The sequence below is a fragment of the Nomia melanderi genome, chromosome 4 (genome assembly GCF_051020985.1).
Source record: "Nomia melanderi isolate GNS246 chromosome 4, iyNomMela1, whole genome shotgun sequence".
Lineage (NCBI taxonomy): Eukaryota > Metazoa > Arthropoda > Insecta > Hymenoptera > Halictidae > Nomia > Nomia melanderi.
Window position 1 is genome coordinate 2,888,060 of NC_135002.1, and position 24,498 is coordinate 2,912,557.

At 44.5% G+C, this 24,498-nt stretch overlaps 1 protein-coding gene across 5 annotated transcripts in view; it reads left to right on the top strand.

The window, feature by feature from the left end:
- LOC116434962 (uncharacterized) overlaps positions 1 to 24,498 on the top strand; it is a 209,383-nt gene that overhangs the window by 55,041 nt on the left and 129,844 nt on the right. For all 5 annotated transcript variants that reach the window (XR_004236671.2, XR_012998309.1, XM_031993941.2 and 2 more), the window contains exon 4: positions 12,881 to 13,044. Coding sequence is in view for 3 of the 5 variants with exons in the window: in XM_031993941.2 (XP_031849801.1) it covers positions 12,891 to 13,044 (154 nt within the window). In the remaining 2 variants the exon portion in view is untranslated. The remainder of the gene's footprint in view (positions 1 to 12,880; positions 13,045 to 24,498) is intronic.

The following is a 24,498-nucleotide window of genomic DNA, read 5'->3' on the forward strand; positions in this document are numbered from 1 at the left end:
AAGCATCAACAACGCCGTTTAACATTTTAACCAGTTAACTGTGGAATTTAGTTGGAAAAACCTCCCGTTCTGCGCGCAACAAAATAAAAAATGGAGCGTGTACTCGTCGAACGCAGAACGAATGCACGTGGAATATATTTTAATGAAAGACCAAAGCGAAACAAAGAAGAATTACATGTATACGTGAAAAAATGGAGAATTCATCGGTGAAAGAATTAGTATCGCGTCAAGCTTTACGATGACGTGTATACTCGTCACAGTTAATTGGTTAAGAGCCGCAAGTGGTGATGTTTAAACTTATTAAAGATGATTCCTGAGTTGTTTCATTCTTTTGTTCCATTGATGGAGCGTTTAATTTAGAGCTGCGACGAGATACTTTAATAAACTTGGAAATTTGAATTCGGCAGGAAATGGTTGGAGCAGTGAATAAATGGTGGAATTTTAAATTGGAAATTAGTTTTCGCTTAGAAGTTAAGAACTGGACATTCGTAGAATTTTCATTAAAAAATTAGGATCTAGAAGTTTTCGGAATTTCAATTCGGAAATTCCGAACTGAACGTTTCTGGAATTCGAGTGGAAAACTTCAGATTTTTATTCTCGAGTTCGAAACTTTAATGGAGAAAAAACCGAAGTTGCTCGGAATTGTTAGTATCTTCCACTGTTATCGGTGTATCCAGCATGTCGATGAAGTATGAAAGGTTAAAGCCCGACAAAAAACAGTTTGCCGGAACGGAACCTCGAGTAATTATTTCCAGGCAGCGTTCAATTACCGATCGCGGCGCCGGGCTATGTAGCCGGGAAGAACACGGCCGAATCCTATCATCTTTCCCGATAGCAATCAGCCACCTTTGTCCACTGATACGTTTCCATTCACCGGGAAGCGAGAGACGACTTTAATCCGTGCCGACGTGCGGATTATTGGAACGCAGATGTTCGTTTCGATCCGGTCCACGGATCTGCGAGTCGCTGGTTATTCCTACATAGTTCTGTGAGTCTTGGCTTTTCGTTGCCGTACGCGTGGAATCGTGTATATCACGGGATTCTTTGATCTATCTGGATCTATCTATCTGGCGTTGGGATCTCTTGAATAACTCGAGTTATAAATTGAAAAGAGAAGTTATGAATGATTTGGCTTATGATGTATATTATTCGAGTTTTGGTGATTAGGCTTGAATTATTTAGGTTTGAGATGTAATCGTATATATCTCAGGATTCTTTGATCTACTTGGATTGTTGTTGGTCTTAGAATCTTTTGAATAATTCGAGCTAAACATTGAAAAGAGAAATTATGACTGACTTGGCTTATCATGTATATTATTCGAATTTTGGTGATTAAGCTTGAATTATTTAGTTTGAAGTGTAATCGTATATATCACAGGATTCTTTGATCTATCTGGATTGTTGTTGGTGTTGGGAACTTTTGAATAACTCGAGTTAAAAATAGAAAACAGAAGTTATGAATAACTTAGCTTATAATGTATATTACTCGAGTTTTGGTAATTAGGCTTGAATTATTTAGGTTTGAGATGTAATTGTATGCATTATGGAATTCTATAATCTACTTAGATTGTTGTTGATTTTAGGATCCTTTGAATAACTCGAGTTAAACATTGAAAACAGAACTTATGAATAACTTAGCTTATAATGTATATTACTCAAATTTCGTTGATTAGGCTTGAATTATTCAGGTTCACGTAATATTCACATTTAAAGCACCCATGCCTAAGTAATTACAAACTTAATCCCGTTCACTCCGAACTCTAGACTAATTTTCCAATATTTACGTTCGAATAATATTAATTTCCAAAGTACCCAACTAATTACAAACTTAACTCCAGTTCACCGCGAACTCTAGAATACTTAATTATACACCGTCAGATCTAAAACATTATCTATATTTTCAGAACACTTAACGAATCTCGAAAAAGCCTCCGTTAAACCAACTCAACAGCGTACCGGCTTTAAAGAAACAAGATGGCCTTTATTGCACAAAGGCGGCGGAATTATCGTTGCCCGGTAATTGCCTGATAATCCTCGGAGTATCGCCGAATAAAACGAAAGGAGGGAGAAATAGAAAAAAAGGGGGGGGGGGGAAAGCCTCGTACAGGTCGGCATCATGGCGGCGATCGACTCCCGATACCCGATAAAAGCGGCCCAGTTTTCCAGCGGTGATTATTCGCGGCGGCGCGGGTTAACATCGTTTCTGGCCTCCCTCGAAACTAGTTTAATTTCCGCCGATGATAAACTGGATACGCGGTATCAGCTCGCATTGTCGGTTTCCAGGATAGATTGCGCTCGAACGCGGCCGAGATCACGGCGCTCGCGCGCGCGGAAATATCGGCCGCACAAAGTGATCGAGAAATCACGGTTGTACGGGCTCGTTTCCCCCCCTGAACACCGTTTCATCCCATTTAACGTCTTTAACGAGCGACGGGCCGAATACACGTTGCTGTCGGGTATGTAGAAAATTCAAAGGGAATGTTACTTTAACGATAGAACTACCAGATGGATTAAAATGACTTATTTCTGACTTCTTTTTTTACAATTACTGAGAAGGTACAGATTAACCCTTTGCGGACGAACGTCGACGTTTCGGCGAGATGAAACTTTATATTCGATACACTAAGTCGCGAACGAATGTCAGTTTTGTACGTTTCAAAGAATCTTCGTCGCAAAGGGTTAGAAAGGGTTAAAATCCCGTTTAACGTCTTTAACGAGCGACGAGCCGAATACACGTGGCTGTCGGGTATGTAGAAAATTCAAAGGGAATGTTACTTTAACGATAGAACTACCAGATGGATCAAGATGACTTATTTCTGATTTCTTTTTTTACAGTTACTGAAAAGGTACAGATACTTCTACGAAATATTAACGAAACTAATTCAGTAATAGAAAACTGAGATACAAGTCAATTGAAATCTTCGTGAGCGCACGCTTATGGTTTTTATGAAGAAATTTGTGAAAGTCAGTATGAGTGATCGGTAGTTCTAGTGTTAACGCGTCATCCATGGACGAATAGACACTACACGTTTCGTCGATATAATAGAAATATTCTATAAATATCATAATATTAGAAATATTAACTGATATTCAATATCTATCGCGATTTATCTGGATAATATAGCTGGCTAGAATTGCCAATAAAACATTTAACCAATGTACAAATAACTCTTAAGGAAAGATAAAATGTATCAAATCTAAAGCTACGGTGATCTAAGAAGGCTACAAGTGGCCTTAACGATCATCAAGCTCGATTTCGTATATCGCGCAACGACAACTACCCCCGCTGTCAAACCGCAGAATCGATTGATCCTCGAGGATCCATCTGAACAAATCCGACCGAAGCCTCCACGAACACGGGGAACACCCGAGAAACATTCCAAGGAAACAGCGGCCCCTTAAAGCCACCCCCTGCGAGCGACAAGCTCGAGCAAACACGAGACTACACTCCGAAAACGGAAAGAGAGGATCGCGGGGAGCGTTGTCCCTCACGGAAGACAGCGGGCCAGACAGCGGGCGGTAGGCAGCCAGGCACGGGAAACATTTATCAGCGCGGCGGAAAAGTGGAGCAGCGAGAAATGGAACTTAGCCGAACGACTTCGCCAGACTCGAAAACTGGGAGAAACTTGAAATCGCGCGAGAGGATCGAGCGGCGGCGGCGGCGGCGGCGGCGGCAGACACTTTTTACCGTGACAAAAGGGCAGAACGGGGGCGAGAATATAAAAAAAAATACAGGGGAGAGGGCGGGGCGGGGGAAAGGTTCGACGTCGGCCACGTCAGCGACCCTTTGTTAAGAGCAACTTTCCTCTTCGCCGCGATTTTCCGTCGTGACTTCGAGCTTCGGGGATGAAGACGAGTAGGGTGGCTGGCTGACTGGTGGGGGTTGATGATCGATGAAAAGAAGTTAGCAGTCGGAGCGCCGGGGGATGATGTTGGGATTATTTTGCGGTGGTTCGAGCGTGTTTCGATGGATGCGAGGTGTTTTCGCAGTGGTTTCGTACTAGGACTGCTGGGTGGATCGAATTGAGATGGTGGAGAATTCTTCGTGTTTGACGCTAGGACTACTGGATGGGTTGAAATGATTCCTTGAGGGTTTCTGTTGCGATTAGTGGAAAGGAGTGCCTCTTTGGGAAATTGCTGATTGACACTAGAACTACCGGTTTCGACTGGTTTCGATTTATTTGTTTAGCAATTACTGATATCTTCGAAGCATTGACTATTCGAAATGATTTTGAAAATAAATAGCTTCGATAATATATAGAAGAAACTGACAATAATCTATTGTCACAATTTTCATGGAAATTGCATATTAATCGTATTAAATGCTCGGTAGTTCTAGTGTTAAGCTAAGGTGAACTATTGGAGTATTAATGAATTGTTGTAGCTTTTATAAAGTAATCTTCAAAAGTCAGTTGAGAATGTAAAATAAATTTGTGCATTTGTATAGATACAACGATAAGGGAGCTATCTTGAAATATGTTGCTCTAATTTTGATAGATATGATTTTTAGAGATTAGTCACACCGATTGCTCGGTTTTAGTGTTAAGGAAGTTGTTATATAATGAAGTGATAGTAATTGTAGTAGTGATTGGTGCAAAACTGTAAAATTCCGTATTTAAAATTAAGTCTCAAGTAATCTGTCGCTACATGAAACGGGGAAATAAAATACCATTGCCCTTATTTTATGAATAGATCCCTCGTTAAGTTGAAAGTCATCTCTATCTCATAAAAATAAATTGAATATTTCCAGTGACAAATTTCTAGAGTGCAACAGCGTTAATACTACAAGAATATGACTACCAGAAGGTTAACAGTATAATAATGCGACTGCACTCTACATTACGTTCGTATTGCATTATACCGACGCTCTTCATTCACGCCGAACGTTTCCGAAGCATCGAACGGCGCTCGTTTCGATTCATCTTATTCGCTCTGATAAACTTTCGCTCGAGAAAAATCGCGGCGTATCGTTCGCGGCCGGCGAACGGGGATCGATTCGAACCACCCCGGCCGCCTAAGCTCTTTCTGTCCGCGGTCTGCGGGTAAACAGAGACGTATTTTCAACTGTCGCGTTCAGGGGACCGTTTCAGCCTCGGAACGGTGAATTATTCGGGATTGCGTCGCCGGTCGCGCGGATTTCCACCCTTAAGGAGCGCGGACCGGTTGGCTACAGACTGGAACGAGTTATTTGTGAGATTAACTTTTGTTTTTGAAATGTTACGATGACAGGTTTTTCAGCCGGGATTATTTGTTCGGGCTTCGGGCACGGTGGATCGCGGATATTTATGTGTTTGCCGCTTCTGGGGAGTCTCCAGGAGAGGCGACGCGGAAGTTCAAGAGAGAAGAGAATTATATTTCATCGTGGATCCTCGGTGTATTCGTTTTAAAATTATAAATCCGCTGAATAATCGGTGTGTCGATAATTGATTCATCGTCTCGTTTGACTCTCCAGTCGATTCACTAGAGTAAACAAGACAATGGACGTTGGCATACGTGTACTTATTAAAATGGAATACTCGTTTCGTTAGAAAACACGATGCATGAAATATTGGTACACATAATTACGGGGATAACTGAAACCTGAATTAACCACGCGGCCCGTTGAGGTTAGGTTTGCCTTCCAAACATTCCTCCCGGTTCTGTCACTCTCGGGGAACCAACCGGCTAGATACAATAGTCTACCAGTTCGCATCAGCGAATACCAAACGAACCGTCTATTATTACAATCAGCAGAATAACAATTGATAAACAAAACGGTACCACTTTTCAAACAGTGCAATGTCAATTCCTACACGATACAATAACGATCCTCAAACGTTACGGTTCCTAAGCGAAGCAATAACAATTATTATTCACTTATTCCCCCTTGAAAGTTTGCAGTAAGATTCAAAAAATTCATAAAATTGTAATATCTAGAATTAGCGTAGGTTAAGGTATTTTTAATCGAGATCCACTCTTTCATTGTCTATAATATAACACTACAAAATTCTTACCAGTCGCCATTTTGTCGCGCGACGTCCAAGTTTCCCGGCGCGCCTCGCCGTGGCGAAGTTCGTAATTGAATGCGCGGCGAGAGTTGCAGCTTTGTTTAAATTTTAATCGATTTCCCCGCGACGAATTTTAATAGCGGCCGGGTAAAACTCGGATTCGATTATCGCGGATCGGGCCGGCCCGCCGTGGGAAGCGCGGCATAATAATGGCGGCGCGAGCGTTGAACCTTCCCGCGAGCTCCCAATTTTCCGGCGGCGTGGAATCCTTTTTTCCAGGTCCTTCGACGACCGTTTTAACGAGACCGTTCGCGGCTAACGGGCCAGAAGTTAATTCAGCCGGGGGAGAAAGTCCCGTCGCGGCCCTTCTGGGAGGGAAAGCTCGTTGAAAAAAGCCCTCGCCCCTTTGGTTTTCCCCGTTTTTCATCGCCTCCCCCGCCGCCCCGTCCTTTCGCCTCCTCCTTCCTCGTCCAACCCGCTCCTTTCTCCGCTTGTTTCGATGGCACTCTCGCGGCTCACGCACGCGGCCCCGAGCGAACGTCCGGACGGCGATAATACGGTTAGCCCTTTTGGGGGTTGAAGTCGCGGAAAGTTAGGGCGCGGGTCTGCCGCCTTTTTTCCCTCCAGTCCCTCCGCCATTATCCTATCATCGTGATTTTTAGCGACGCTCCGGGTACTCGCCGATGTTCGTGACCAGGGCTTTCTCTGTAGTTCTGCGTTCCGAGCGCGCGTGGAACGAGAGCTAATGGTTGGTACTGGGTGGATTTCTTGGTGGATTTTTTGGCTTTACGGGGTTCGGAGTTGTGTTTGCAGTATTGGTGGCGGGTCTCGAGTATACGCGTGGGAATTGCAGCGTGTAGAGCGAATTTGGGGAGCTGAAGCTGGTAATTGCAGTTGTTGAGAAGCGAATTAAGAAATCCGTTGCTACTGATCTTTAACTCATTGATTTTTTATGCCAATGGCGGTCGTGAAATGTTTCTGGCAACGCTAGTGAATTCTAATTCAATTAATTTTTGGGAAAAAATTTGCGTGTGCAGCAAATGCAATAATAAGGTAGTTTTCTCACTTTCGATCGTCGAAATGTTTAATAATATAAGTGATGTCGCAGTAGAGCCTACGGAGTGCAAAGGGTTAACAAAGTCAACAGTTCATTGAATCCATCACTTGGAAACGATGAACAAGCAGCGATGCAACTATCGAGTCGATCTTCGACTGCTTCGTCCGCCATGTTGACCTTCTCAGCCGTCGAGGCCCGTTTACGTTGATTCGCGTCGTTTCCCGGCGAAACGGGGAATCCCGATCCTAACCGGTGGCCGGCCCTTCGCGCAAATTGCCCGAACAGCTCGCTGAATCCTCGGTCGCGGCTTAATTCATGGACTCCGGCTGCGGGGGCATAAATTGGCGCGCAGTACTTGTTGTTCGTTAGTCGTTGGCGGTTGAAATGTGTTAACCTGGCCGAAACCGAGGCTAACTCGTGTGCGAGTCGCGTTTATATATGTCTCTGTGTGTGGAGGGCCGGATGGAAATTGCTGATGAAATTCCCCTGAATCCAGCTGAGTTATAGATTCGTTCGTGCGGTCCGACGATTATGCGCCATGATGATGCCGTCCGAACGACGCGCGTCGCGAGCCGACTTTGATCGCGTTTGTTTTGTTGATCGGGTTACGGGCCGGCACGCCGTCAAAGAAGATTACACGTGTCGACGGCTGGGGATCTGCATTTACGATTGTATTATGAATATATGTAACGATCGGCTCAGTTCGGAATATTCAGGTCTCGTTTAGTTAGACAGTGGAATTATAGTTTCCAGACTTGGAACTTCATTTGTTTCAGAGACGCTCTTTCTGTTGACTGATGGTGTAGTTTCTTGAAAATGGTTTCGATAATTACAGTAATCTATAAATTGCAGTGAATAATTGGAGTAACTCGGTAGCAAATTTAGGAAAGTAATTCTTCACAATTCTAGTTCCTCTTTCCAAAGGAAACCATTTCACGAAGCTTACCGATCGTCTGTATAAGCACAAAATGGCAGCGCGAACTTTAAAATTCCCAAACTAAAACTTGCTTAAATATATAAAGTATATATCTATCCGATGTTCGAAGCATCTTTCATCATTCGTTTGTTCATTAGTTTAACGCTGAAGCTACTGAACAGTCAAATAGACTTTCTGAAACTTTTCTATAAAGATTTCTATTAATTTACAACGGTGTTTACATATTACTGACTCGATTTATCCGGTAATTTCTCAGAGAATCGTGTTATCTCTACAAATCTCAATTATCAATACAAAAATCGATTATCTCAAAATCTCTGATTTTCGTAAATTCTAATGGAATAAATAATCTTTTTAGTTACTCAAGGATTCACACGTTTCTTCGTTGTTCATAGCTCAAAAACCCCTTCCGTTTATAGCTGTATATATTCTTTATATATTCTGAATGTGTCGTACAATCATTTCAGAAGCCAATACGTGAATTTCCTGAATTTTTCTCTTCTGTACCCGACCGCATTGGGTTCTCTGTGACTTATAAAGTAGTTTTAGCGTTAACAACCTCGCCTCTTTATTTCCCGCGAGTTTCGATGGCCGACAGTAGCAACGACACCGGCCGTCTAATTCGAGCAAAGGATTAATCCGAGCACAAACGCGCGGGACACATTCAATTACCCCGTATCCGGTGTCAAGGCTCGGCCGGCGAGAGATACTGCTCGAAAAGAGCAAAGAGGAGCCGGAAAAGCGAGCCGACGTTGTCTGGAAATGTGCCGGCGTTATCGTTTCCGTTCTCATAACGTCCCGTGTCTCCGCTTATCGCGCTTTATCAGCGAACGACCCGCTGGAAACCGGCCGACACCCCTTTCCTCCGTCTCCGCTACCCTTCCGTCCTCTGTTTCTCTTCAGTTCCTCTTTTTTCCCGAGCTTCCCCCCTTCTTCTTCTCGTCCGATTCGTCCCCGATAGCTGGGCGAAGGTTATTATTGCGTAGATCGATCGTTATTGGGTCTAGTTTTCGGTTGGTCGGATGATTCGATTAAAACGGTTAGGAAGTCGTAAATACTTGCGCAATCTTGCCGCTTGTAAGAGTGATAAAGAGAAGCTGATGATTTTGGCTTCCAATTCAACGCTGCTTGTTTAGATGTAGAGACTTTAGTGGAGATGATCAGTTTATAATGTACAAGCGACTTTAATCATGAACAATGGATCTCAATTCTTAACGTTTCTCGAGAGCAATCATTCTACTAGGAAACTATAAGGAGCTTGTATAATTCTACACAAATCTTTAAATTAACGCGGACGAAGACTAAAGTACGCAAAGCAACATTTGAAGCTGAATTGTACATCGAATGCTTAAACAACAGTAAAAAGAGATACACTGATCACTTGCTATTCAAGTAATTAAGTCATTCGTTTGCAACTTAGTACTCCAAATAGGAACATTTCATCTAATCGAGAAGTTAATACATTCAATAATTCACAGAAACTTCGAAACTTTAACGCGAGGAGTCGAAGAATCCCTCTTCCCATCGCGAAACGAGAATCCTTCGAAGACATATAATTTTCAAAACGAATCCCAAAATCATAAAGCATCCTCTTCGATCCACGAGTGTCTCTCCATCGAGATATCCGTCGCGGAACGCAGACGCTCGGACCACCCAGCCTCTTCCCGGTAAGATTGAGGCGCGCCCGTAAAAATGGCGTCCGCCGAACGGCGTCCCGTCGCGGGCTCTCATTCGCGCGCGATAAATTCTATCTTCCCCGGCCGATATCCAACGGAATTGACTTGTAATAACTTCGGGGGACGGGCCCTCCCCCATTTTTCGGGCAGATAGGCGCGCACGTAATTCCCGGCCGCGGCTTTTTGTCTCCTCCTTTCTCATCTTCCTTCGCGCTGTTTTACGTCACCGGAAACAATGGCCGGGCGGGAAGAAGGGTGGATTTAAGGTCGTCGCCGGGGACGGGGATGGAAGTCGGGGGCCGAAAGAAATACGGCGGCAGTGAATCCGTCGGAACGCGACGGAGAGAGGACGACCAGGCTTCGGCTGGGAACTTTCGAAATCATTTTTTTGTTTTTTACGTCGCTCGTTGCAGCGTGTCCGTGCCTCAGCTCCGTGAAATAATTTTTCGGCGTGCTCCAGTTTCCACGGGTTTCGTAAATAATTCCGTGACGCGTGGGCCGCACTGTTAACCGAGTGCATGATGTTTTGATGGAGGAACTCGGGGGAGTGTTGCTACTCCATCTTCATTACGCGATTGCGTTTATTCTACGTCCTTCGCCTTTTTCATGCGGTAACGTAACTTTGTATATTTATTACGCCAGTAACGCGTCGCAGTGTTCCGTTTGTTGAGAAATATCTGTGCGTGACTAACCTTTGTTTTTTGCTGAGTGAAATTTGGAATATTTGTGCGAAGTCCATTTTTCTATAATGGAAAAGAGAATAGAATAAATAGTATTCTTTTCAGTTATTAACACTGGAACTACCGTACCAGCCGAAATGACTGGTTTCGATTCTTTTGTTTAGCAATTATTGATGTCTTCGAATTGAATATTCGAAATGATTTTGAAAATAGTTTCATTTGAGTACTATGAGTCCCTGAAGAAACTGAAAATAATCTATTGGTACAATTTTTATAGGAATTGCATAATAATCATATTAAATGCTCGGTAGTTCTTAAATGACTCTAGGTTAGAAAGCACTTCTTTTTATAGCTGCTGAATGTGTAGTGTAATCATTTATAAAATATTCATTTTCTCAATGATTCTTCTCCGGACTTAAACACGTTGGCTTCCGAGCGACTCAATCGATCCTTGTTTCGTTTCTTACAGTTCATCAATGAAAATTGCGTGGTTGCGTAACGATTCCTAATCCGCTCGTTAGCAATGCCAGTCATCAATGTCCTCCGCGTAATAAATCGACGTAGACACGGGCTCTGACAACTCAATAGAGTAATGGCAACGGCGAACTGTCATCGATCCCCATCCCTGTCTCTATAATCTTGCGTTCTTCCACTCGCCCGTTCCCACCAGGCGTTGCTTCACACGCGGGACACCGATGATTCCGGTTCTCCCCAGGATAAGGTCCCTAGCACCTCCTAATCTCTGTCGCGGCAGCTGACACTCGCTGCTAGTCTCTGACAGCGACGACGATCGCTCGAAAAATTTGAATAATTTCGCTAATTCGTAAAACGATCTAAACCATTACCTCGAAATGTTCAATTCTTAACCCAATTCAATCGATGAAACTTCATTTCGAGTTAATTGCCTAGAAATTTCAGAACACTTTTAAATCGAAAATCAGAATACAGGATTTGAAAAATCGTCAGATACCTCTCTATCTGAGAACAAATCTGATAAGTTCCATTAAACAAGTAAACTCTGAAAAATGTCAATTAATGTCAATTAATCGTCACAATCTGTTACTGTTCCAGTAACCAAATCATTCGCTCCCTAGTATCCCGTACACGAAAATTCCATCTCCCAAAACGTCGACATTCGTGCGCATAGTTAACTCGCCAGAAATCCAATCGCGAACAATGCGATTCTCGATCGTCTCGCGTGAAATCAGCCGAATAAAATTATTCGAAAATTCATTCACCGTGCCGCTGGCGCGGAATCCGAATGCGCGGAGGACTCCGGTAATTCGAGTGCATTGTGCGCGTCGCGAGGGTCACTCGCATATCAGCGGGGATCGTCTTCGAGTAACGATCAACCCTCAAAGTCGATCCACGGCGGCGCACGGTATCAAAGAAATCCCAATTTCCTGTTGATTCGACGGCACAAAAGCCGATCGTCGCACAAAAGCCTGGCCCCGTAGGGGCCGGCATTGTTGGCAACCAGGAGCTCCCTAATGATTCAGGATTACTGTCAGTCGACCGACTGCGAAGTAGTTGTCTAACGACCGGCGGAGCCTCGATCCATCGGCGCCGGATATAATCTAACGTGTATCGCGCCCGCGCGCTGCGTAGACGTTCGTTACCGAAGTTTCTCGCTCGTTAATTACACCTGATAGCCGGCCGTCTTATCAGTAGTCAGGAGAGGATGCGCGATAGACGCCGGTAATTAGCCAGACAGGGACGATTGTGCGCCAGCTGCGGCCGCTATCGTGCTCTAGTAACTTATCGTTCGTTGTGGTTTTTTTTCTTTTTTTTTAGCTGCAGCAAGAGTTTGGATGTGTGTGCTTCTTTTTAGGGAGATGATTAGGTGATTGTTGGGTAAGGTTGATGGACTGTAATTTGATTTTGAAAGGGCGATACTTGAATTTGAATTTTTCTTTGTATTTACAACTGTTTTTACTTGTGATCTTAGGCATATTTCTATTTTTATTTCTAGTTTCGTTTCTGTTTCTTTTTCCACTTGTACTAAAGTTTTCGGTTTACCGAATATGAATTTAGTACACTTCTTTCTTTAACCCCTTGCGTAAATACTACGCTAAGGGGTTAATCGAACGAAAGTATTATTCTCCCAATGCCAATACTTATTAACTCTTTGCACTCGGAAGTTTTTCACTAGAAATATTCAATACTTTCCAACGAGGCATAAACGACATTGTTTGAAACTAATTTAAGGATAATTCACAGATAAATTAAGCGACAAAGCTGTTCTATTTAAATATTACACATTGCAATGCAAAGTTTAATTTAAAATAGTAAACATTCAACTTCATAGTTTCGCTGTATTAAATCAAGTGTTGAGAGTTACCTTTCGAGCGCAAAGGGTTGATAGTACTAATCAAGTGAATTTTAAATATCTCCTGATTCTCCTAAAGTCGATTTGATCGGGGGTCACCGGTGACCCACGGCACTCGACGCGCTGACGGGTCAAGTAGCAATTTATATTCCTCGAAGATGGCGCGCGTCGAGCATAACTCTCTGACCGATGCATCTCCTGCCGTTTGTTGCAGGGAGTGTTCTATGTTCCTGCGTGTATTCCTGATCAAAGTAGACCGTGCGAGTGATCCCGGACTTTCGAGGTTGTATCTCGGGCGTATCGATAGCTCGAGCCCAGGAACCAAGCACAGGAAAAGTGTCCTCGACTGGAGGAGAGCGCAAGTACTCGGCATGAAGGGTGAGTCCTTTGAAACTTCCCTCTCTCTTTCATTTTTTTCCCTTCTGCAGACGTATGTCCGCGCGTACTCGCAACTCTGTGTGTGTACGTGTGTATATATATGTTACGAAAACCCACGGGAATCGATGGCCATCGACGTCTCGGACCACTTCGAGCGAGGATACGAATATCCCTCGAATTCGCTTCGGAAATTAGGGATCCTTGAGCGAGCTGCTTCAGAACGCTACTTAGATGCGATTAAGCTTTTATTTCTTCGAGAGGATTTTTATTTCTGTTGGGGATCATTGGATCGCTTTGCGGGATTGTCCTTTTGATCGGAATTTTGGTTTGGTTGTCGGAATCATTTATATTCAATGGTACGAATATTACAGTTGGTAATCTCTGATTCTGTATTTCCCATAAATACTCGGTGAACCGTAAAAGTACCACAATCGATAGCTAATTATTCGAACATCTCGAGGACCATCGAACCATCTTCGATTTATCAAGAACCATCAAACAATCTTCGATCTATCAAGATCAAACATTTACAAATTCACAAAAAACCTCCTATATATTCATACAAACAACGCAGCGAAAAATTCAGGAGTACAAAAAAGTGCCAACTACTTCACAAACAGCCACGATTCAGTGAAATATTCACAGTCGCTCGAAAGATTGGCGCAAGCGGGTGAATTTTTCAGTCGAAACCGAAGTCGGAGAGGCTCCAGGCTCGAACTCGCGTACAGCTTGTTCGGGTTCCCTCGAAACAGGTTTGGAAAGCGGCGGAGCATGCGTGGCGTCGCTCGATCCGATCGATTTCCCCGGGTTTCTCGAAAACAAAGCGGTCAATGGAAAACACACTCGTCTCTCCCCGACGAATCGGATCATCGGCCGCCTTTGAGCCTCGAACGGCGCTGCCGGAGGAAACGGAAGCCGAGAGCCGGCGCCGGGACGAACCGGTTTCCGCGAAGTCGATCGGTGGAAGGGTGACTATATCGGGAATAGAGCGGAGCGCCCTCGAACTCGGTAATCTGGCCTCCATTAAAAACTTCATCGAGCCTTTATCCTGTTCGAGTGGCCGCCGCGTTATCTTTTAATCGGCCGACCCAGATAGATGGACAGGGAACTGGGAAGAAGGGCAATCCGGGTCGAAAGTATCCTCTGACGCAAGCTTCTTCCTTAGAAATGGGTGGATTGGAAATGCCCGGGAATATTTGCGAGCATTGATAAGGGATAAGAATTCTCCGCGATGGGAGCGGTTCGGGAACTGTTTTAGTTAGCGTGTTACGTGTATTAGTATGTTTATTGGGCATTGGCAGGGGAATGTAGGATTTGAGGGGAGTTGTAAGAACTTGTTTTTGACAGTATTTCTACTGAAGATATTGAAAGTTGAAATTTTAAATTGGAATTATTTTCCAAGGGTGCTCGTATCTTTCGACTTTTGCGATAGAGATTATAGAATTAACTGTAGGAAATGTGTAGGATTCAGTTGAGGAAGTAATTGTTGACGTTTCCAATAACGATTGTAGAATTGACTGTAGAATTCAATTGAGAAATCATTCAACTGGGAATAATTTTCAGTGAATATTTTAAAAGTTTTCCAGAAAAATAGATTTCACTAAGATAGAGCGTATTAAATCTGTTACTTAGGATTAACTAGGCTATTTCTAGGCGAGTTTCCGTGTTCAATTTGAAGAAGAATATTGTTCTCAAGGAGAAGATAGATTTAGATAGATAGATAGATAGAAGATAGATAGATAGAAGATAGATAGAAGATAGATTTCACCGAGATAAAGTGTTAAATCTACTACTTGAAATGAATTCTTTGCATTATTGAAAACTGTCTCACCCTATGCTTACATTGCTACACACAGATGAGACATCATTAGAGTCCTTAAAAGCGATTCCTATAAAGAATACCAGAATCCACTGAAAAAACTAACCTCCCTCCGTTTCCAAGATTCGAAAGAGAAACTCCTATCGACACGAGGCCAGTGGAATCCATGGTCCACCGGAATCCATTCGAAGCGTGATCATAATTACAGCGGGTTCCGTGCGAAACGCACGATCGCCGGCCGACTCATTTTCTAATGAAACTTCGTTCCCGCAGGAGGCGGCGGTAATTGTTTCTCGGCACGAGTTAAAACCCGCAGCGCAGCGGCGCGGCTCGCGAGACTTTCTTTCGAAACAATTGGAAGCGAACGTCGCGCTGAAAATGTGGAACGAGCTGATGGTTGCGTGCGAGCAATCTGCGTGTTCCCGGTCGATCTGGGTCGGCCCGGAATCACTGGAAACGTAATTCCAGGATACGCGTTCGACGCCCTTTCTCCCGCCATTTTCCCCGACCTCCTTTTTTTTCTAATCGCTCTAATGAAACAACACCGGTTTCCCAGTCTCCCTCTCTCTCTTTTTTTTCTTGCTCCTTTTTCTTCTTTCTTTCATTCCAAGCCACGGCTTCGCCACGGAGACGCAGCTTCGTTTTCTTTGTTGGAGCCCGCGAAACCGTTCTCCAGCCCTAACCTAACCTAGATTCGGCTCTCCGCGGAACGAGAACAACCCACATTCTATTCTTCCTAGAGACAGGACACGCCAGCGCCGCGTTTTCCAAGGAACAATTCGTCCGGATCCGAAATTCGTTGGACCGGGTTCGTCCTCGCGCACCCGGAAGTATGAACCTCTCGACCGGGAACAGTCCAGATGCAATTTGTCCCCGGATGTTCCCCTTGACGCACGGCGTCGCTGTTCTTCCGAAACGAAGATAATTTCGATTCTACCTTTCTTCGATTCGGTTCTGTAGTTGGCTCGTCTAGGCGCAATTTGTATAGGGATACCGGCTCCCCCGAAATTCAATTTATTTCCACGTACGGGACCCCCTAAATTCACTTTGTATCTGCATCGTTCGCCGGATAGAATTCGTCTCTAGACGGAGATTACCGTTGACTTCATTTATCCTTGAAGACTACTTCCCTTGACCCGACCCATCCTCATTCGCGGTTTCCCTAGGCGCAATTTATTCCTAGACATACATTACGCCACGCTCGATGTATCCCTAAAGGTGCTTCTCCCTAGACGCAATTTATCTTCGAATGTAGGTTACCCCGCGATCTATAAAAGTCGCTTCTGCCTCGTCTAATTTATCTCTGGCTACTGTTTCTCAGTCTACCCCTGAATATACCTATCCCCACGTGTAATCGATCTTCGTGAATTATAATCAATAATCTAGAATTCTGGCTTCGAAGCTCTCTTATGATTAATCCAACGTTAGAGTACTGTGCCGCTAGTGTACTACACCTAGAACGTTGTCCCCACTTTTTAAAACTACTTCGGTGAAATCTATTCTTCTCGAGAACTAAACATTCTTCTCCAAATTGGACACAGAAACTCTCCTAAAAATCTATTTTTCTTGTGAACTAATCATTCTTCTCCAAATTTGATACAGAAACTCGCCTAGAAATAGCCTAGTTAATCGCAAGTAACAAATCTAACATACTCTACTTCGGTTAAATGTATTCTTCTCGAGAACTAAACATTCTTCTCCAAATTTGACACAGAAGCTCGCTTAGAAATAGTGAATCCCAACTAACAAATATAACACACTCTAACAAACTCTATTTCCCAAAACTAAACATTCTTCCCGAAACGTAACACAGAAACTCTCCTAGTCAATTTCCCAGCAGACCCGAGTGCCTATTAATTCCCAGATCGATATCCCGGTTCCGAGGGTCTCGAGTGCGAACGGTCCTATTCGGATAAACGATCTCCGTTACCAAAGCGAGCGATCCGCAGGAACGTTCTCGGATCGAGTTCGGCCGTCGAACGTTCGTTTCGTCGAACCGCGAAAAAAGAAAGCGACCGGCTGGGGTCGTAAAAGCGTTTCGTTCCAGGCGGGACCGCGTGTCGCCGGGAGGACGCCGGGGGAGCGACTTTTTCCCTCGATCGGGCGTGAATATTCCGATACAGGTCGGTCGCGGGCGGAACGCGCCGTGGAAAATTTCGCTGGAAACGCGCGCGACGGTCGAAATAAAACGCTCGGCTCGTTTCCTTCATTTTTTTTTTCCCCCCGCATCGACCGCGTCGGTTTCCCGTTTCACCTTTTTAATGTTCCGGGACCGAGGGAACGCTTTGAACCGGTTCGGGATCGATAACTCGGCGAACGAAGTCGGCGGCTGGCTCGCCCGCTCGCTCGCTCGCGATCCCCTTCGGTAATTATCCCGCCCCCTATTATCTCGTTATTGAATTTAACGTTACAATCGAAGTCGACGCGAGCCGGCGAAGGACGGGACGAAAATAGAAGCCACCGAGGCGTGTCGGGAGATCGGGGGCATGGCTCGCGTCTCTCTTTGGGCTGGCGTTGCTTCGCGTTTAGGGAAATTGGATTTGTGCTTGACCGATTTGCTACGGCGCTGGCTGTACTCGATGGAGCTCGAAGGGCTGAAGGCGGACGCGGGATGAAAGACACTGTTTATGAGGCTCATTTCAACCGGAATCGAAGATTGCAGCGCTCGGGTTTTTAGGGGAGCGAGATTTTTTATGCGGCAAAGGTACCTTTTTAAGCATACGTCGATTTTTATGACGGTGATGTGGTATTGTAGTTTTAAGACAGTGGGGCAGCGAGTGTTCTGAGGGCCTCAGTCAGTCAGAGTTTACAATCAGATCAGAAACAGCATCAGTCACAGTTTAAAATCAGAACAGAAACAGCATCAGTCAGATTTTAATGTTTTGAAGACAGAGGCAACGAGAAAACATGTTGGTCAATGCAATTCGATTTCGGAAAGAATGTTAACACAAGAAACAATCAGCTAATTCTAGCATCGAACCACGTTACCCGAACCTAAAAAACCTCAACCGAGTTCCTTCCAGTCACGACCACAGGGCTTCGTGCGAAGACTACCCAACGGAAACCGTTGTACTGTAAATCAATTTACAACGTTGTGATCGAACGAGTAGCAACGTTTTCTTCCGTACGAATCGGTTACGTTTGAAGCTCGCTCCTGTCAGACGGAGAAATAAAAAGATATATATGAAAAGTAAAAGACTCCTTTATAAGTGGTTTACTTTCGAACCTTCTCGCGCCAGTTGCACGAGGGAATAATCGAAGAAGATCTAGAAGAAATATAGAAATAGGGGAAAGAGAGTAGAAGAATAAGCCAGTAGCTACTTTACCGATGTTCGAAGCTTCTCATACGAATAGCACAAGAGAAGAGAAAATATTTCTCCTTTATTTCTTTTATGTTTCAGTAGCTTCTATTCTATTCTCGGTCCCTTATTTCTCTTTTATTTCTTTTATTTACTTTATTCACTTTATTCGTTTCTTCTCTTGTATTAAGGGACAAAGAATAGAATAGGAGAGTAGCTACTTCATCAATGAGTCACAATCGAACCTTCTCACAGAAATGGCGCAAGAGAAAAACGAAAACAGAAAATATAAAAGAAATAAAAGACAAATAAGGGACCGAGAACAGAATAGGAGAGTAGCTACTTTACCAAGGGTTCAAATTTGAACCTTCTCACGGAAATGGCACAAGAGAAAATCGGAAACAGAAAATATAAGAGAAATAAAACAGAAATAAGGAATCGAGAATACAATAGGAGAGTAATTACTTTACTAGTGAATCACAATCGAACCTTCTCACAGAAATGGCGCAAGAGAAAAACGAAAACAGCAAATATAAGAGAAATAAGGGACTGTTATAGAATTGGAGAATAGCTACTTCACCAAAGGTTCAAATTTGAACCTTCTCACAGAAATGGCACAAAAGAAAATCGAAAACATAAAATATAAGAGAAATAAGGGACCGAGAATATAATAGAAAAGCAGCTACTTTCCCAATGGTTCACATCCGAACCTCCTCGCGCGAGTGGCGGAAGGGATAAAAAAAATCACGCATAAAAAAAATAAAACAAAAACACAGGAGAAAGGGAAGAATAGGGGAACAAAGGGAAGAGAAAGGGAGAGAGCGTCATCAGGGCTGGCCTGGTCCGCTGGATATCGGGAAGCGGTTCTCGAGGCACGCCGCGCCGGCTAGCAGAGAATTGGGGCTGCGAGCTCGCGCGCGAGAGAGCAGCAAGGGGTAGCACTGACACCGCGACCCAGATACCGGCCATTGTGCACCGTGTACTGTAAACTTGGATTGCGTCATCAGCCGCCCGGCACAGCCGCAATGTCGGGCTGCCGGATTCCGGCCGAGGCTGGCCCGAACCGACCGATCGTTTTTCGAGTGACGCAGTCGTCGCTGACGTTCTTCCGTCTCGCGCAACCCTCGGCGTCCTCGGCCAATTCTTGACCTATTTGCCAACCCCGCCTCCACCCCCTGGCCGACCTTTCCCGATAAATGGAGAGCGCTCCTTCTTTCTGGCCCGAAACACGTTCTTGGTTCGATGGTTTCTGCCTTGAACCGCGGTATTTTTGGTTTCTTCGTCGTACAGTGGTCGTGATGTTTTGACGAAGGTCTAGTCGCGATGACGTCTGCGCTAGTTGCTTAGTTGGTTAGTCGGTGGTTTTTACTTTTACGAGAATATGTTCTTGGTTCCATAGTTTTGGTGTTTTGTTGGTAGATTCATATTGGGTGATTCGATGAAGGCTTAGTTGCAATGATATGGAGTTTAGTTGCTTAGTTACTTGGTTGTTGCTTGCTATATTTAGTGGAACACGTCCTTGGTTCAATGATTTCTGCCTTGAACCGTGGTATTTTTGATTTCTTCGTCGTACAGTGGTCGCGGAAGCTTAGATGAAGATTTAATAGCGGTAATGTGTGCGCTAGTTGCTTAGTTGGTTAGTCGGTGGTTTTTACTTTTACGAGAATATGTTCTTCGTTCTATAGTTTGCACTTGGAATCGCAAGTTTCGGTGTTTTATTGGTAGATTCGTGTTAGGTGATTCGACGAAGTCTTAGTTGCAATGATATGCAGTCTAGTTGCTTAGTTATTCATACACTTTAAGCATAAGTATCGATCATAAGAATTTCCCACTGTTCAACAACAAGAACATCAAGTAAAAAGGCAAGAAACATACAGTCGATTACCATAATCAATTAAACAAGACGTTTCATCAATATTCATGAACTTAAAAAACACAGCGCACCCGAGTCATTGCAAATAATAATTTCCAACCTTTCACGAGCGTACACTTCGCGCGACGGAAGCTCGCGTGTCGTACGCGAAGGGACAAAAGAAGCACGCTGCACTCGATGTATCGACCATTCGGTCGGCCGCCATTTTGCCGATACGTTCCCCCAAAGTCCAATTCGTCCCGAGTTTGTCCATTCATCCTACTCGTCTTGCTGTCGACGGAGCTGCGAGTTCCGCCGGCCACTCGCGTCGGCGTAAATCGGCTCAATTTCAAGTTCACTAATGGCCGCGGTCACTGAGGAAAGAGATAAAGGGCGGTGGAACGGGGGAGGGTTGCATCCGCGGCGAAACGTCCAGTTTTCGACGGTTAAACGACTGCGAGGAGCGCGGCAGGGGCAGGGAAGGCTTTTAGGCGGGTCGTTAGCGTGGCTTCTCCGCACGGAATTTCGAATTTCGTCTAAATACAGGGTGTTCTGAACATTGCGAATCCTATGGGGGTGAAACGGTGACTCTTCTGTCCGCAGAGATACGTTAGACATGGTTTCTTGCAATTAAATTTTGAAACATGGAAAATAAAAATCGACAAGTCACCGTTTCCTTCAAAATTCGAATTTATCGTCTTTAAGGGTTGAAGGGGTTGCAGAATTTTAAAATTCCACGCTAGATTCGCGTTTAATTAACAATTCATTCTATTGTCCCTAGAAAACCATGTTTATGTTAATCGCGAAAATTGTAGTTTCAACCCTTTGTACTAGGGAGGTGACTCTCAGTCACTACTCGGTTGGATACAGTAAAATTATAAAGTTTCATGTTTAATACTAAACTTTCTGTAACGCATCATTATGTGAAATGTCAAAGTAAATTACTTTGTCCAATTTATCGATTAAATTATTTACATTAGTCGCAGCAAGCTTCGTCTATATTTTATCAGAGAGCGTTGAATATTTCTAGTAAAAAGCTTTCGAGTGCAAAGGGTTGAAGCCGAGTATTACAACACGTATTTAAAACAAAATCGACTTAAACTGTCCTTGAGTAATGTTCGAAACATTCGACATCCGTCAAACTGACGGTAAATCTACCCCTTTGCACTCGAGAGGTCTCTCAGTCACCACCTGATTTGATACAGCAAAACTATGAAGTTGAATATTATGATTTTAAATGAAACTTTGTATTGCTGAGTGAAATATTTAAATAAAACAGCTTTGCCGCTTAATTTATCTGTGAATTATCGTTAAATTAGATTCAAACCATGTCGTCTATGTTGAATATTTCCACTGAAAATATTTCGAGTGCAAAGGGCTAGTATTACCAATAAACTACTATTGCGTACATTGAAATTAGGTGTCACCGACAATTTTACAGTAGTCCACAGGATAAATATATAAGAAAACAAGACAAACCGACGATCTCCAAATTCAACGCTCAACAATCTCAAGCCATTCACCAGAAACCCGTAGAAGCGTCCGTCACAAGCTTCTACATTCTACGAAGCATTCTACCAGCGAGAAAGATTCATCCAGCAACGGCGAGGGATAAACGGAGCAGCCGTTGCGCGATCACCGGCAACAACGGCCGGCGCAATCGGGGATCCCGTAAACAAGAAAGCCCCGAGCGATCCCCAGCGCCCGCTATCCTCCGATATCGACGCAGGAGCGCGAACAAGGGCGAGGACTCGAGCGAAAGTACGCGAGCGGACGCGGGAACAGCGTCTCCTCGAGTGGAACACGAATCGCCGGGCTTCCGCGTTAAAGCGTGTCGGTCCCGCGCGAGAGGAGACCGTGGAGCGACGAGCAGAAAGGTCGGTGTAAGATGGGGAACGGCGAAGATGGTCGCTCGGACAAAGGCAAAGGGGCGACGGCGCGACAGGGGATGGGGGCTGAAGAATTACGTCGACGGAGGAAGGGGAACGGAGAGCCGCGAGGAAGCGAGAGGAGGCGTGCGGAGGAAACAAAAGGGGGTTGAAGGAGAAAAATAAAGACAGAAGGGTGTAGAATGGCGCGGCGGCGGGGGGATGAAAAAGGGGACGGGAGAGCGGGGAATTGCAAAGGGGCCGGCGAAGAAAGAATGGGAAAAGTTAAGGGATGGGGGAGAACGATTCCGTGCCGGGTAAAAAAGGAGTTTTCGGTCTCTTTAAATCGTTCCCGCGAATTCGAGCATTCGTTTCTATCCGCCGCCCCCGCCCCCGCCCCCTCCCCCGGGCGTCTTTCTTTACTCGGGGGCTGCTCTCCGTTTGTTCGACCGCGACGAGAGTAGTAAACACGGCCGCAACTTTCAGCCGAAAGTTCGGGGAGAGCCGAGGAGCTCGAGTCCCTTCGGTTTAATTCCGACCCTCTGATTTTTCTGGCCCTGTTTTGTTTCGAGACCGGCGCGCAGGTGAGCGTTCGGCTGCTTTCTGATGGATTGTTTCTGTTTTTTCGGTGGGGCTGTTTTATGGGTGTGTTGGGGATATTGGAATTGTAGATTGACGTGCAAGGGTTAACGCTAGATTTACGGACGTTTATTCTACACTTTGGTCTATTGTTCCTGCAGAGTTACGTGTTCGTTGATATAAATCGAGGGAATTGTAGCTGCGGAAGCAGAGTATTGCAACGCGTATTCGTACGCGTGAATCGAAATCGACTGAAACTATTACTGAATAATGATTAAAAAGTTCAATATCCGTCAAATTGACGGGTTCCGTGAATCTAGTGTTAAATACATATATTTATTCCTAGCTCTCGATTACTCAAGATCCACTCTTTCGTTATCTATGATATAGTAACACTATAATATTGTGGTTTCTGTGGCGTACGCAGTCCATAACGAACGCAGTGGAATTAATTCTAAGTCGTGAAAGTGAAAGCAATTCGAAATTGTTTCTGTTTTTTGGGTGGATGTGTTTCGTGGGTGCTTTGGAGATATTGGAGTTGTGTAGATTGACGTACAAGGGTTGATATTGTGGTTTCTGTGGCGTGTGAAGTCCTTGATGAAAATATTGGAACTAATTCTAAGTCGTGAAAGTGAAAGCAATTTGAAATATTGGAAATCGAACTTTCGAGTATAATTCGATTGATATCTCAACATGTAGCGTACCGGTAACGAGAAATCTCGTTTTTATATAAAGACACTTAGCTGTACAACTTAAGAAAGAAATATAAAATTTAATTTGAATCGATTATCTATTTAAAATATATTACATAACAATATGATATCTGAGTTTTTCTATGTTTATCGATATAAGTTGACCTCAGTGAAAATTGCCATCACAATTCAGTTTTCTGAAAATTATCCGGTACGCTGTTAATCAACGGACTGCTATGGTTTCTACGAGACAAATGTTTAAAAATCGTACATAATCACCAAGAAAATCGTATGGCAAGGTGTCAGTGCAATCTGCACAAAAGAAAACGCAAATCTATCCATCGCGAGGAGAACAGAAACAAACAAACGAAACACTTCGCCTCGAGTGCAAGGCTTCAATCGAGAATCCTCAATTTCGCCTGCGCGGCTTTGTCGCTCGCCGAAGACGGCGGTCGCGTTTAATTCTCGAGTAATTCTCGAATAATTCGAGGCGAGGGGGCACGGTATCTATTTTATTAGAGCGGCTGCTCGAAGAGACACGCGATCGATTGGAGGCTCGCTCGCGGATAAAAGAAGCCGGGACAGCGAAGTGGACGGGGCGCGGCGGCTCGACGGCGTATCGCCAAAGAATTCCAGCTAAATGAAACGTTTCTTCCCCCTTTATGCGCCCCCCTTTCTCCGGCGTTCCCCTTTGTTTTTCGTTTTTCCGGCAGCTTTCCGGATGGCTCCTTTGACCGCCGGTCGACGAGAAATCCCGGGCATCCGTCGATCGAACGGCGGCCACCGGGACGCTCGAAATGGATAAATAAACGAGCAAATGGAGTGAATGGGATCCGTTTCGCGGCCGGCAGCTGCTCAAAGAACTGCCGGGCATTCCCCCGGTATGCAAAGGGCGCGAGCCACGACCCTTGCCCGCGTTTCAATGGATCGCCGCGCCGCTGCGCGGATAACGAACAAGTCCGAGACGTTATTCTCAAAGCGGCCCACGGAATCCCTTTGAGCGCCGCGACGACGCGTCGCGGCCGGACGTCGCCGATGGCTGACCCGACCTCTCTGGCTCGGAGTTCAAATTTTCTTGAGTTCCGTGGAATGTTGGTCCACGGGATAGGTGAACGTTTGAGTTTGTGTGATGGGGAATAGATTGGGGGATTGGTTTCTTAGGTGATTCGTTTGAAGATGGTAATCAGGAATTTAAAAATGGAGGTTGTTTGAGTAATTAGTGAGATAGTATTGTTACTCTGTTATTGTACGCTGTATTTCCTATGGGGAATAGGTGTGGGAAGATTGGCTTCTTAGGTGATTCGTTTGGATCGAGATGGTAATCGGCAGAAACATAAATCAGTCG